Source organism: Hippocampus guttulatus, chromosome 6 (genome assembly GCF_054856545.1).
Source record: "Hippocampus guttulatus isolate MCC_2025c chromosome 6, RoL_Hgut_1.0, whole genome shotgun sequence".
NCBI lineage: Eukaryota > Metazoa > Chordata > Actinopteri > Syngnathiformes > Syngnathidae > Hippocampus > Hippocampus guttulatus.
Genome location: NC_141266.1, coordinates 24938616 through 24953321, shown reverse-complemented (window position 1 = coordinate 24953321; position 14706 = coordinate 24938616). Strand labels below are relative to the sequence as shown.

Below are 14706 nucleotides of genomic sequence, written 5' to 3'. Positions count from 1 at the left end.
AACTAGCAGTGAAGACTAAAAAACAAAAATTTAAAGTGCTGTTCGGGCTACAAAAACAGGCCTTGGCCAGCGGGCTTGAGATGAAGCAGACCAAACAACTTGACAAGTGGGTCCAAGGTACAACGAGAACACAAACATAAGCAGTTGGGTCAAACTCCCCCCAAGAGATGAATCACTCTCACCTGCAGGATGCAATGCCATTCCATCTCAACTCAACTCTAGTGTATTTCTCGAGCACTTGAAAACAACCAGCGCTGTCTACAAAGTGCAACACATGGAGCAAAAACAATTCTGAATCAATAACAAAAATGGTAGAAAGCACAAAAACAGCCCAACGAGATATCAAATCTCATGCCGAGTCAAAAGCCAAAGAATAAAAACGATGAGTTTGAAAGATTGCCCAATTCTCATTCCAAAGAGATGGAGCGGCGACGGAAAAGGCTGCGTCCCCTCTGAGCTTAGTTCTCGCTACCCCGAATAGCACCTGGTCCCGTGCAGATCTGAAGCAGCGGGCAGGGAGCTCAGAGAGGTCAGGTGGGGCCAGGCCACTGCAAGATTGGAAAACAAACTAGAGGGTCCTCTTCAAAACAACTCGAAAACGCAGCCAGTGAAGGGCATGCCTGAGGAGGAGTGAAGCGCTACCTCTTACGAGTCCCGGTCAAGAGGCGAGCGGCGGCATTCAGGACCCGCTGGAGACCCTTCATGGAGGATTGGCTGACTCCAAAGTCCAGTGCGTTACAGTCATCCGGCCGAGATGTGACCAAGGCTTGAATGACTGCATCTGAAAGTGCTCGCCGGAGCAAGGAGAGGAGCGACTTGAGCCAGCTGCCACAGATGAAAGAAGCTGGATTTACCGGTCCAATTAAAAATAAATTACTGTCTGTCCAGTTTAAGACTGTTGGCTTTAGCTAAAGGAGCCAGAGGGCCCAAGTCCGCAGGATGGGATCTCCAAAAGGTGGACTCCTAACTTTAGCAGGAGGGTTTCGGGTAGCAAGAACCATCCAGTTGTTGGGACCCCGTGACGGCGTGGGGTCATAAATCACACCGGTGGACCTTTTCATTGCCTTCTTTCTTGTTGGTGACCTCTGCCTCAAGGTGGGTGGGGGGGGGGGGGGGTGAAGGGGGTCTCGACCCGGTGGGAAATCTGAGCAGAACGTCTGGGGCGGGGGAGTTACGTCAGATTGAAGCAAGGGAGAAGACAAGTTTGGTCTTTATTAAGCACATGGCCTCAAGAGAAATGCAATATTCAAAGTGTTGTGTGAACAAGGCGAATGTGGAGCTTTCTGCTTAGTCTGGGAGACTTTTTTTTCCAAGTTCATTTGAGTTGTATTTAACTTTTTTAAGTTAAGTAAGCATTTAACATTCAAGATTTTTCTAAAACATACATTTTAATTCAATTGTTACTCAAGTACCCTATTAGCTGGCATCTATACATTTCAGTTACACAGAAATTTTTTAAAAAGTAAAACAATACTACAGATGAAGGACTTTGAAACACAAAGTGTTTGAATAAGGAAAAAAAAATGGAGGTAATGAAGTCTTCATGTTCAGAGGGAAAAAGTCTGATTTACTAATTGCAATGTTACTCCCCCCAAAAAAAGTGTGTGTGGCCCTCCTCCGTTTTTAGCCCCCATTACGTCGTTTTCACGTGAAGTCAACAAAAACTAGAGCGTTTTCTCATTGACCTACATTGTTGCACGTTAGCTCAGACAACCAAATTGTCCGACAGCTATCAGAAGCATGCTAGCCGGATTAGCCTTCGTTTTTTTTTCTTTGGAGGGAAATTAAAGAACTGAAAGTCCTTTGTTAGGACAAAGTCAGCATTTGGTGACGAGAGAGCTGTTCAGAACCCGACAGTAGCAACCAAAGTAAATGCGCCGTTTGTTTACCCCTTCTTAGAACACCCAAGAGGAGGATTGACTGGAAAGAATGTTCTCACTTTAAAGTAGGTTAAATCAAGAATCCAACATACCACACTTATCCTGCTAAGCTGTTGGGGAAAAAAAACGAAAAATGTAGCAGAAATAATATTTTAGCTCATAAAGAGGATCCTCCTATTGAGCTTAGCTCCCTTTCAGGGTCACAGAGAGGACACGCTAATAGAAAAAAGCTAGCTTGCGCGAGCCTTACGTCGACCATTGTCACTTTTTTTTTTTTATGTCACTAAGAAAAGCCAAGTAGGAGTAGAAGTTTGTTCATGACAGTAGCGCAATGGAAATGGCATGGATCGCACCCTGAACTGGTCGCCAGTCAGTCACAGGGCACAGAGAGACAAACAACCCTTCATCCACACATCACCGAGTGGAAACTAATCCCTGCTGTCCGCATGCAAGTCAGGCGAGCGTGACGCTACACCAGCAGCGACTGCAATGGATTTTTTTAAAATTAAAAATAAATCAATCAATAAGACAACAATGGCGGGATTATAAAAAAAAAAGAGAGAAAAAAATGCTCAGACATCAGACACATGTAACATTTTGTAAAAATGCTGTTGCTATTTAAAAATCCCAAAAATATTTGTCGTTTGAAAAATACACCGTTTTCTGAAAAAAAGTGAATGAGGGAAAAAAAAGAGACAGGTTTCCGGAAAATGTGCATTCTTAAAAAAAATAAAAATAAAAAATCGCAATATTGTGAAAATAAAGTTGCCTTTCTGAAGAACCCACTCGCAATATTACTACTCAATATACATCTCAGATATGTTCTTCCGAAAAAAAAATTGTTTTGCAAAAAAGTGTTACAATAGGAAAACAAATGTACCTTAGAGAAGAAGTCTTATTTCTCAAGTCAAAACAGCCCCCCCCCCCAAGAAAAAAAACAAGATGCATTTTGAGATGAATGTCGTGATTAAAAAAAAAAAAAAAAAAAACAGCAATCCCAAATATCTCCTGGACAGTATATTTGAAATCGGAAAAGATCATGCCAATGGTGTGGAGGTCATGTCGGCGTCAAGCGGGCTGGCGCTGATCTCGTTAATGAAAACATCGGTGCCTGGAGCCCAGCTGAAAACCTTTCCATCTGCGTGAAGAATCAATTTGGGGGCGCGACCAAGTGTGCAGACGGAACGACTGAGTCCGGCCGGGTACAGACTTTCATATGAGGACGCTTGAGGTCAAAAAGGGGCAAAAAGGGCCTGGCTGGTTCCGAAACGCAAGAACAGCAAAGCCAAGGCGACGTTTCGGGCGGCCACGACAAAAACTAAAGAAAAATCTCCACACGTGGACCCGCTCTGCATCGAATAGAAAACGCATTGACCCTTTTCTCGTGAGGCTCCAGATGAAGACCGAAGAGCCGGTCTGCCTCCCGTCTCTTTCTCTGACCTCCGCCCTCATCAAAGCCGAACGACCTCACCGCACTTTTGGGGTTTGGCCGCTCCCCGCCAGCGCCCGAGCGGGCCGCCGGGGCGAGGGATAGGCGCCGCAGATCGGCGCCACGCTGGGACGGACCTCCCCGGAGGATTCGCTCGGCGACTAAACCGCAGCCGGAGCCCCACGTGACGCGCGGTAGCAAAACGGGGGCAATCTGTGCCCGCTGCTTATTTTGAGTTACACAACGACAAGATGGGTGTACGTTAAGATAAAAAAAAAAAAAATTCTTGCAGAGGCACACTTTTCAGGAAAAAAAACATAAATTAACACGTGCTGCAAAAATGGCTGCAGTTTTACTTTTTAAAAGATGTTGCGCAGGAATAAACTGGAATGTTACGAGAAAAGGAAGTTGCTGTTGTTTTTTCTTAAAGGGGAATGGCACAAGAAAGGAGGAGTGATAATTATCCAGGAAAATCGATGAAATTGTTCTCATGATCAAGAAATCATTCAGGCAAACAAATAAGATATTTTTTCAGGAAAAAGGCGGAATGTCATGAGTAGAAAGATGCCTAACGAAAAAAAAAACCCGGGATGTTATGAGAAAAGGAGCTGTAATTTGACTGAATAAAGAGTAGTATTTTTCCAGAAAAAACAATCCAAAGGGTCGAAGAACCAAAACGTCAGGCGACGACAGAATGGCTACAAAACATGTCCATCATCATGAAGGTGGACTGTGATTCCAATCTGAAGAAAAAAAAAAAAAAAAAAGATAACGCAATGATCCAAAAACAAAGAAATCCACGCGCACTCCATATTTAGTACCAATCAAAAAGGTCACGGTCAAGATCAGACGCCCAAATCACAAAATGGACATTTTTTCATGGGCAAGGTGCATTCGGCTTCCGTCTCGGAAGCAACCCCGAGCCCAACGTCAGTCCGAGCAGGACGTGATGAGAGCCTCCACTATCAACGTCACGGCGGCCGTGGGAAAAACAGGAAATGACGGACGCTACCTGTCCCGGCGAGGAACAATACGCAGGAAGTCAACTTTAGCCCGCGGCGCGGCGCGAACGAAGGCGTCGGCGCTCTTCAACTGAGCCGCCGGCCTGAGGGAGGCACGGGGGCCCCGCGCCAGGTGCGTCGTGGCGCAATTGCAGAGGTGCGGCTGCAACGTTCTACCGGAGCAAGCAAGAGAACCCCGCAGGGAAACGTTGGCACGGGAAAGGAAAAGAATAGGTTGGGAATTCATGCCGTCATCACGTGTGGACCACCTGCTGCTCAACAGGCTAAAGGTTCGTATTCAGCCCTCCCAGACAGAAGGACTGGGGGGGGGTTATGGCAATGTGGACACAAATAGCGTGTTTTTGCTTTTCTTTTCGCACTCCTGCGGGATCAACACACTTACTCTGAGGGGGGAAAAAATCTATCGCTCCATCTATCCGAGTCTGGGCTGGAAAGTGGAGTACGGTGGGAAGATGAACATCTGGACTCCTCACGTCAACGACTGCGTGTCGTGTGTGTGCGAAAAGGCCTTCTGCCGACTCGCGCTTTTGACATCGGGTGTGATTCACAACCTTTGAAAAGTTCTCCATCAAAAAAAGTAAAAGCTACGTGTTGAGTGCAAATAATAGCCCGAGACATGATTCGTGTGCACTTGTGCTGACTCGTTTGCCGGAAAAGACCAAAAACGCCACAACGCAACACTATTAAAACGACAAAAAAAAACAAAAGCGGACTTTTGCCGTGCCGGAAGCCGGTCTGTATGCATATGTGTGTGAATGTGTGTATGTGCGCGTGTGTGTTTTCCAGATGTGATGCAAGGCACCGCCGCAGAGACACGCACCACGGTCATGCCTGAACGCCACGAGACATCTCGGGCTCCGCACGTGTTTACGTGGGCGTGCTTCTACTCTGCCCGCTCCTCTCGTACTCTGACAATTGTCAGACAAAACAAGACACGGGGAGAAAGAGAAAACACCCTCCAGCTCATTTTCTTCGCACCTTTTCCCCCTGTGACTCATTTAACAAGCACACAATGATGACATCACACACATCACACCACCTCAACCCACAGGGCGCCGGAAAGGTTTGCATGGTGAGTTTGCGCATTGAGACACACACACACACACACACACATTCACAAAAGCTGAAATCATATGGAAAACACCCATTTTATTATTGCAAATATAAAAGATGCTTCAAGGGTAAACACATTTATCGCTCGGTTAATGCAATAATGAATCCTTTTTTTCTTGCATTATTTTCCTTTTTTGGGGGGGTGTATAAGGTCATCTTTTTTGTTAGATTATTCGCATTTAAATATTTGAAAATGTGTCCATCACAAATTATTTTTATTTCAGTCAGTTTACAGTCTTATTTTATTTTTAAATCCATTTTTATTACACTTCGTTTCTATTGCACTTATTTTACTTGGGTTGTACGTCAGGTATTCAAAATAATTTTGCTTAATTAAAAATAAGGTTCATTTTTTTTAATCCATTAAAAAAATTAATAAAATGTGATTGTTTTCGGTGTCTGGTTTTAAAGTATTATATTTTATGATATTATATATGTTATTTTTTAAGACAAAAGACATACTTGATGAAAGACCTCGATTACTTAAATATTGAATGTGGTTGTCGGCAACAGACATTTGTATTTTATTCCGTTTTGAATCTTAATTTTTTTTCATATTTTTGATATCCTTGTTATTGGTTATACACATAAATGAGGTGTTTCGTTGCATTTTATTTTTTTTTTTCCGGTTTTGGTTTCGATGTAATTTGCTGGGCGTTTTTTTCCCTTTTTGTTTGCTGTATTCTCCTGATTGGATGCATGCGATCCAAGTATTTGTGTTTCAGTGTGGCAGCGACGTCACAGAACGCAATGCTGATGATTTCTGACTTGCGCCTGCAAAGCATTGTTTTCGATGACTGACAGGAAGCCAAAGGAGAGGATGCGCGTGCGCCAGGAAGATCCGCTCCAAACTATTCAATCAAACGGGACAAACTGGCCTCAGATCTGACAGTCTCACGAGAGCAAGAAAAAAAAAAAGCAGACTGGCTCCTGCCGGCTGATTTGGAGATAGTGCAACGGCAGATGGCGCCCCCCGGTGGTCAAAATCACAATAGCCTGAGAATGGTCATCATGATCCAAAACGGGGCTTGAAAGCATCAACACAAATTACAACCTCAGTAATGTCAGCTTTGGTGAAATCTAACATGTAAAACACAATTTAATACAGAAAAAAGCATTGTCGTCAATGGATAAACGAGTTGAACATGTAATGAATGATTGTTTAGCAGTGGCGGGCCGTGCATTTCAACCTTAGGCCTTCAGTGACGTCACATAAATGAACAATATAGCCTCGTCAGGCAGCACTTCATTTCAGGAGCATTGAAAACCATCAAGTATGCATTCACAATTAAGAGCAGGAAACTACATTTACAGATATTGTCAAAAATAAAAAGATTTTAAAAATACTCAATAAAATGCCACCCAAATGACGCTGTGTGATCATCAACAAGTCTGTCCAATAAAATTCGCAATGTCGCAGTTTCATATAAGACACCAAACACACAATAACAAAACAAACTATTCTTTGAAAATAAAATGAACAGATCATTTGCATTTTGAGAATAGGCGATACAACAACAAATAACTGAAAATGTTGAGCAGCTGAGATTGAACGAATTTTAGTGCACGAAGCTGACTACAATGCGCCATTATAAGTTGCAGGTGAGCTGATTTATTTGATACATTTTTGTATCTTTGTCATTTTATTTCGTGACCGTTAATACTAACGAAATAAAATAACAAGAAGAAATGTAAAATAAAATTCAAATACTCACCAATGTAGTGCCTGTTCACTGAGCTGCAGATCTACGCGAGTGTCCCCAAACGTTTTGAAACGCACCGTAGCTTGTAAGTGCCCGGCCGTGCTCTGATGTTTCCTTGCTGCCTTGGTAAAACAACTTCAATTGGTAAATCCAGCGGAAGGTCCGTCTTGAAAATTGTTTGGAAAGTAGTCCTGCAACCAGATCAACGTCTTCTCCTTCGGCCATTTTGGGTCAAAATGCAGCAACAGCTCCCTCTAGCGGGCGCTCATCCAATCACCGAACGCGCGCGTCCATTTTGGGTCAAAATGCAGCAACAGCTCCCTCTAGCAGGCGCTCATCCAATCACCGAACGCGCACGTCCAGTGTCGACGTCAGCTCTTCCAGCTGGCCCTGGTACGCAGACTCGTGATCTGATTGGCTATTGCAAGCTGACTGGGCCTGCTCTATTTAATCTGAAGGCCCCGAGCAAGTTTAGTTTACCTGGCAACACGAGCTATCTGAAATATGATTGGTTAAAAACTCTACCATAATAAATAAGTTATTTATCGAGTGGCTTTCAATGTTCTTTAAAATAACATTGAAAGCCACTCGACTAAGTGGAAATAATATGACATAAAGAATACAGAGAATCATTTTGTTGACATATTTATGAAAATAAAATAACATGAATTAAATTTATGTTATTCTCAGAAAAGTAAATGTATTAAATTTACTTTTCTGAGAATGTTTAGGCCAACAGAGAAGGCCTTGCTGGCCCTGACGGAACGCCACTGTTCTTTAGCAATCCAAAATCCATCCATCCATTATCCGAACCACTTATCTTGTAACAAAAAATATTGTTCACCTGACAGGGCCAAATAAAGCCCAAAATAAATTAGAAAAACAGCAGAAAATGTCGAGCAGTTGTCTTTATTATTATGATTTTAGTGCTTCATGTATCATCACTGCTATTTGGTCGAAACATTTCAATTGCAGCATTCAAAGAAAAATAAAACGGCACAATCCAACATACACCACACAATCAAAGAAAGAAAAAAAATCTCAAACAATCCCAGAGAGTTGCTGTTGGACAGTATGCGCGCGTGTGTGTGTGTGTGTGTGTGTGTGTGTGTGTGCGTGCGTGCGTGCGCGCATCTCTCCAATAAAAGTTGATTTGTGACATGTTTCAGTGTGGTACGATTCAAAGACAATTGGATTCTGTTTGATCCAGTGACGTCACAATTGGATTCCATATGGCGTTATGACTCAGGTCGAGGGGGTCCAATGTTGTCATTTCACAATAAGCCTGACCCCATCTGTACTCAAAGTGTGGCATTTCTTTCCACTGTATCGTCGGAGATACATTTGTCTTTGATGAGAGATGTATGAATCGGTATGAATATTTCTTGTGGTGCTTGGAGGAACGATAATTGGCGGGCATCCGGCCGTGTTCATGCGCCCACAATGTTCGCGCTTCTTTTTTCTTCACTTTTATTACGATAAGATGCAAGCGATGAAGGTTTTTAGGGGGGAAAAAAACTGTGTCACGTAATAGGATGGCCGAAAGATGCCGACGCGACTTAGTTCAGTAAAACAACAGCCGTAGATTTCAAATCGGGTCGATATGACGTGCTACATTTGAGCTAGCATAGGCTAAGCTAACGTGTCTGCTCCATTGCATTTGAAGGGATTCCCGCCCCTGCTAACACGGCCGCCGTGTCATCCGTGCATTGTTTTGTTGGGGAAAGTCACTCCTGTCACGATGTGCAACCTATTGAGGCACCTTTGAGGTTGCTCGAGTCGACTCACTGTCAAATGTGTCGATCTATTAGGAGAGCAGTGCAAGCCGGAAACACGTGACCGGTCACCATCCGTTGAGGGCGCCACAGCGACGTTGAGTGTCGCTGTGGAGAATTGTGGCCAATTTTGGTACTAAAAGACTGAAAGGTATGATGTCGAGCGGCGTTTTTACATGGAGCCGGAGACTATATTCTGTCCAGTGAATCTCGGTCTCGGGGGTCCGTTCAATCGAGGTTCCGCCGTATGAATCGACATGACAAAAGCTACAGCGGAACCAGATCGAAAATTACATTTATACCCATCGTAGATTTTTTTTGTCATCTATTCGAAAAAATGTTGAACAATTCAAAAAATATTTGGGGGAGTGAGAGGGGGGGGGGGGGTCAGAAAGAGGTTGAATTCGTCCACCGTTCCGGTTACCCGCATTCTGATTTCTTTCTTACCCGCAGTAATACCTGAAATTCCCGAGCGAGGGGTGAATTTCATGGATGCTTTCTTAGTCGCTCTTGGCCAGGCTGGCCCTCCTCAACTGGGCCAGTTTGCTGGTGACAAAGTCCCACTTGAAAGCCGCGTCATCGTCGCCGCCCGCTCCTCCTCCCAGCGTGACGTATTTGGAGAAGCCGTTGTTGCCGTGGCTCTGCCGTGGCTCCGCCTCCTCGGCGCCGTCCGTCTCCGCCGCCTCGGACGGCCCCGCCGACGCGGATTGCTCTTCCTCCCCCTCGGGCGCCGCCGTCACCCCCTCGTCGTCCTGGGTCCTCTCGCGGGCGGCGGCGGCCTCCGCCTGCTTCTTGGCGGCCCAGTTGGCGGCGAAGCTATCCCAGAATCCACTGCGGCGTGCGGGCCTGGAAGGTTCCTCTGGCTTGACTGCAAGTGGACTGGCACGATACAAATATGGGAGTCGGGCATTGGAGTTGCTTTTGTTTTTCGTAAGTAGTTCCAAAAAAATACATCTATCTATCCATACACACACACACACACTTTATAGTCTACTGACTGGTCAGCGATTGGCGTCTCTTGCAATAGTTGGTGCTCGTCTTCTTTATTGAAGAGAGCCGACAGTCTGTTCCAGCTCTTGGTCCCTGCCCCCTGCATCTGGACACACACACACACATACACGCACACACATGCGCAAAGTCAAAGGTCAACGGAGGTGTCCGTGTCGGAAATGGCATCGAGCGTACTTTGCGGGCCAGCTCGGAGGCGACATTCTGGCCTTCGTCTTGCTGGACTGAACTCATCACGTCTTCATCCGCCTCACTCACCTGAAAACACACCCACACCCGCACACACAAAATGAAGGTCTTGGCCTGGCGTGTCACTCCAAGCAATGCCAGACGATCCCTCCGTTGTACTTCTGTGCCGGATTGAGTTTCTCGCGACTCTTTTTGGTTGGGTCATTTATTTGTGACGGAGCCAAAATGAGGCCCGCTGGAGCGTTTCTCCAAGCGTGGGGCTCCCTCTGGTGGTATGTGAAAGAATCACTGGCTAAGTACAGTAGGGACGTCTAACGTTATACATTTAGATCTCTCGGGAATGTTTGTTGGTCAAACTTCGATGTTTCCACTTCACTGTGATGTGAAATACATTTTTGAGACTCTGCTAGGGAAAGGTGACGCGTCCGCCAAAAAGGAGTCATTTAAAAAAGCGCAACCAATCAGCTCGTCTTTGCGAAACGGTTCACGGAGGAAGCGTCATGCACCGCAGGCCTTCAATGAACCTCGTTTTCGGAAGGTCAGCGTTATTCATGTCTTTGTTTTAGTCTTTTTTCGGATCCAGATCCTGCGTCGGTATCGCACGTAAGGCCTTCCCAACATTGCGGGGGGATGGCCGGCGAGATCGCTCGAGAAAGTGCGGACGTCGCTCAGTACCTCTTCAGCCAAGTCGTCTGCGTACTCCAGGTTGAGCGTCTTCAAGACTTTGCTCTTACAAAGCCTCCACAAAGGATTCATGCTGCCCTCGGCTGGACGCTGCTCCGATGCCGCCTGCGCGCCGACGAGACTTCACTCGAGGCGGTCCTTTTTTTCCTCCTTTTCCCGCTTCACCCAATGGTCAGGAAGCAGACAGCCAGCAGGAGGGAGGCCGGGAGCAAAGCATCAAGAGAGCCCGCGCGCCTGCAACTGCGTCTGTACTGTCCCTACTTGGACACACACACACACACACACTCAGTGAGTAAGCAAACGAGCGAGGGAGCGTCACGGTTGAGGACGCCTGCCTGGGTTACCTGGAAACAGGTGTGGATTTCCTCATACATATTTCACGGAGCCACCCCTCCATTGTCAGACACCGCTGGCTCCAGTAGCACACACACGGACACGCTCACTCACACGCACTTTTTTTTATTCAACCCAGACCACCATAATAAGCAGACTATTCGTGTCAGTACAACGGAGAGTCTCAAAGTGTCGCACGCATACGCGAGTCCTACGCGGGCTCCCTCTGGTGGTACACAAAAGAATCACTGCCCAAATTCAGTTGATTTGTACTGGATTGAACTTTTCAGTATATCTAACCCTGAATAACGACGTAACTTTTTTTTTTTGTTTTTACGTACAATAAGTTGTAATTGAGTCCTTATTTGCCTGCCCCCGTCCCCATATTCAAGCAAAGTGTTCAAGTGCATTCTTTGCATCATGTTACGAGTGGCTTACGGTACAATAATACCAAATATACTGTTTAGGAATAAACCACTATTTTGTTTGCTACTGCATTTAAATGCTGGTCGTGATCGCGGTACTCGGGGTGATATTTAAAATAAAAAGTTGGAGAGTTATTGCACTCTACAAAACTGTAACGGGGATGCGGCGGATATGTGTATTGCCTTTGATGTTTAACGCTGATCTACCTGCGAGGATGTTTAAGGTGAGCGTGAATTATGGATGCACGCACGCACACACAAACACACACACACACACACACACTGTTTTGAATGGACACAGAGGAGATCGGCTTTCACAGCGGACATGACACACCCACTCGATACTGGAACTCTATTAATAATTAGCATTTCTTTCCGTATCCGAAGAGATATGAGACAATGAAATCCTCGAAGCAGCATTCATTCACAAGATGGTTCGACAGTAAATGACGCAGGTCGCCGTTAGGTGGCGTAACGGTCCCGCCTCTTGGCCGAGGCAGATTGAAAACTGGAGATTCGACCCAAGGCACTTATCCATCCGTGATCTTTTCTTTTAAAGCCTTCTCGTTCGTAGCTGCTTTGTCATCCATCAAAAATTATATCACACCAGCTCGCTTTTATTTTGTCATTTCAAAAGGTTTTCATTTTTGTGTGCATTTTAGTGAGTGTGAGCCAGTGTGAAGGCCTTTATTTATTGGTGCAGCCGAAGCGTGAGCAGGCCTGTCGCATTGCCAAACGGCAACATTTATTCCACATGGCAGGCATTTTAATAAGCGGCAAGCATCACGTCCTGTCGTCATTTTATATACACCGTTGACAGTTTAATGAGTGGCAGCTCTTGTAAAAAGCAAAGAAAATGAGGTGTCGGTGGGCATTCCTTTAAGAAAAGTGGATGTTGCATAAGAGTTTGGACGCAATTGCGCCACACGAAGATGCCTGAAGGATCCCGTAAAAACTACCAGGCAAAACAAAACAAAGGAGTGCAGTATGTACACAAGAACAGGCACTCAAGCTGTGCGTCACGTTATATAACACAAGACGTTTTGGGTTGAAAAAGATACAGTCATATTTTCACATTGTTTCACATAATCGAAAAGCTGTTGTGAGTGTAACCGTGTGCAGTTAATTACTAAGCAATGTCATTCTTGCTGCTGGAGGCTGTAAATTTCCCCAGTGTGGGACTAATATAGGATATCTTATCTTATCTTATGTATGCATATGTATGTAACAATATTGAACAAGTTCTAAATTTAACATCAAGAAAGTTCAAGTAAGAAAGCTAAAAACTGTACGACATGTCTCAGCTGGGTAGTTGAAACTGTATTGTGTTGGGACAACGCCGTTTCCCCGTGGCCTCAAAACATGCTGGCGACACAGCTTGCTGATTAAGCGCTGCCCCTGCCGTCAGGTCGTGGAATTACAACAGCCAGAACATTTACCGGCGCCCGAATGAATGCGACTCTTCACAAACACGAACAAAAAAAAACACAATTTTCAGCAAGCGCCTCGGTATTTTTCCGTTGATAATGTCAAAAAGGACTTGGGCAATCATGCTATTAGGCGAACAATTTTTGAAAAATCTTATAGCACACCACCAAGCAAAACGTCCTAAATGTGCAATGCCACCTGGCCAGAATGGAGAATAACTTCGGTCACTCCTCCCTGGTTCGTTGAGGACATTAAATGAGAGTTTTCAAAATCTGTTGGGTATTTTTTTTGTTGTTGTTGTCATAATCCATTCAGCAAACCCCAATCCAAACCATCCATCGAGCTCGCTCGCTAGTTCCACCCTCGCTCGCGATGGCCTTTATTGTTTCCAGCAAGCCACCGCCTGAGAAAGTTGTTTTAACCCTGCCCGGCTGGGATATTCAAATTGTTTCCTGCGTGAGAAGCTCCGGGGGGGGGGGGCTGATTTCCTGTCTACAATTGAACGTGTAGCGCTCGGCTTAGGGAGCGATTCAGGAAATACCGCGTTTCATCGCTTTTCAAAACAATTCACCTTATGTTGTGTCAAAACGTGACTTTCAAGAATGTTGCTGCGAAAAGATGACAGCATGTCAAATAATATAAGCAGCCACATGGAGGAAAAAGAACCTTTGTGCTCATCAAGCCGGAGATGAGCAGCTTTTCTGTCAATCCCGATGAAAATAAATAGAAAGGCAGCCGCGGAGCATTGGGAAGAAAATTTGGTGTGATTTACAACAAGTGGTCCTGCTTCACCACATGAGCGCTGTCATTGAGGAATACAAGGAAGGAAGTTACAGGTCAACATCGGCGCTTTTCATTTGAGATTGTACATTTTGAAACGGGGGTCTTGCATGCAGTCAGATGGATGTAAATCCTGACCAAAAAAAGGGTAGGCAGAGGCCAAATAAAGTCAACGTGATTCAGACGCAGAACATTTCGTAGCATAGGTCCAACGAAGAAAATACACACAAGGGAGCAAATTGGTTTCGAAAGGTTTTTTTTTTTTTTGTTCGAAAAATGACGATTGTCAGCATTTGCAGACGGAAACGGGTTCAAATGGATGATGGGCATCCCGATGGAAGAAAGGCAGCCATGGGGAAATAAAGCTGAAAATCCACTGAACTGCACAGACACTCCAAACAGCAATTATAAGAAAGCAGTTTACACTCAATTTTGTCGAAAAAATGATCATTTTCAAATCTTGCATGTGTTGAAATGCAAAAAGGCAGCCACTTGCTCAAGCGGCGTGAAGAGCAAATACCAGAAAGCCAACTGCAGTCCAATTATCGAGCTTTTTGGTGATTTTCAGAGAAAAGTCTAGCGTGGGGTGAGCAGAGGCCGAGCGGGCGCCTGCCTGTCAATGGAGACACTTTGTTCCCCACACCCTGCACGTTGTCACGACAGCCCAGAGGCCGGTCCGGTGTGAAGCTCCATCCTGAACACGCACTGGCCAAGGCACATGATGCAACACGCTGCTGCGACACGCACCGAGCACTGATGCGGAGGCATCGAATAAACGCGCGCTGAAAAAAAAAAAATAATAAAAAACTAGATGCAGCACTATTTTTGCATCCATATATATATATAATATAATATTTAAGTTCAGATAATGTACAGTTAGCGTCCAAAAATTGTCGCTGTGGAGGAAATCTTCAACACATGTCATAAAACGTGATGG

The 14706-nt window shown here is 45.1% G+C and overlaps 1 protein-coding gene and 1 long non-coding RNA gene across 2 annotated transcripts; one reads left to right on the top strand and one right to left on the bottom strand.

Moving 5' to 3' along the window:
- The first annotated feature begins 4415 nt into the window (after nt 1–4415).
- Nucleotides 4416–8050, top strand: LOC147204391 (uncharacterized). The gene is made up of 3 exons (XR_015101278.1): nt 4416–4600; nt 5118–5403; nt 6170–8050. It is a non-coding gene; the product is annotated as an uncharacterized LOC147204391 (long non-coding RNA).
- Nucleotides 8051–8124: 74 nt separating this feature from the next.
- LOC147204390 (uncharacterized protein C1orf232) lies at nt 8125–13695 on the bottom strand. Its single transcript, XM_086114553.1, has 4 exons — nt 10795–13695; nt 10108–10188; nt 9921–10018; nt 8125–9801 (listed from the first exon to the last, which is right to left on the bottom strand). The coding sequence occupies exons 1-4, from the start codon at nt 10873–10875 to the stop codon at nt 9423–9425; spliced, it is 639 nt and encodes a 212-aa protein (XP_085970679.1). The 5' UTR covers nt 10876–13695; the 3' UTR covers nt 8125–9422.
- Between the last annotated feature and the right edge of the window lie 1011 nt (nt 13696–14706).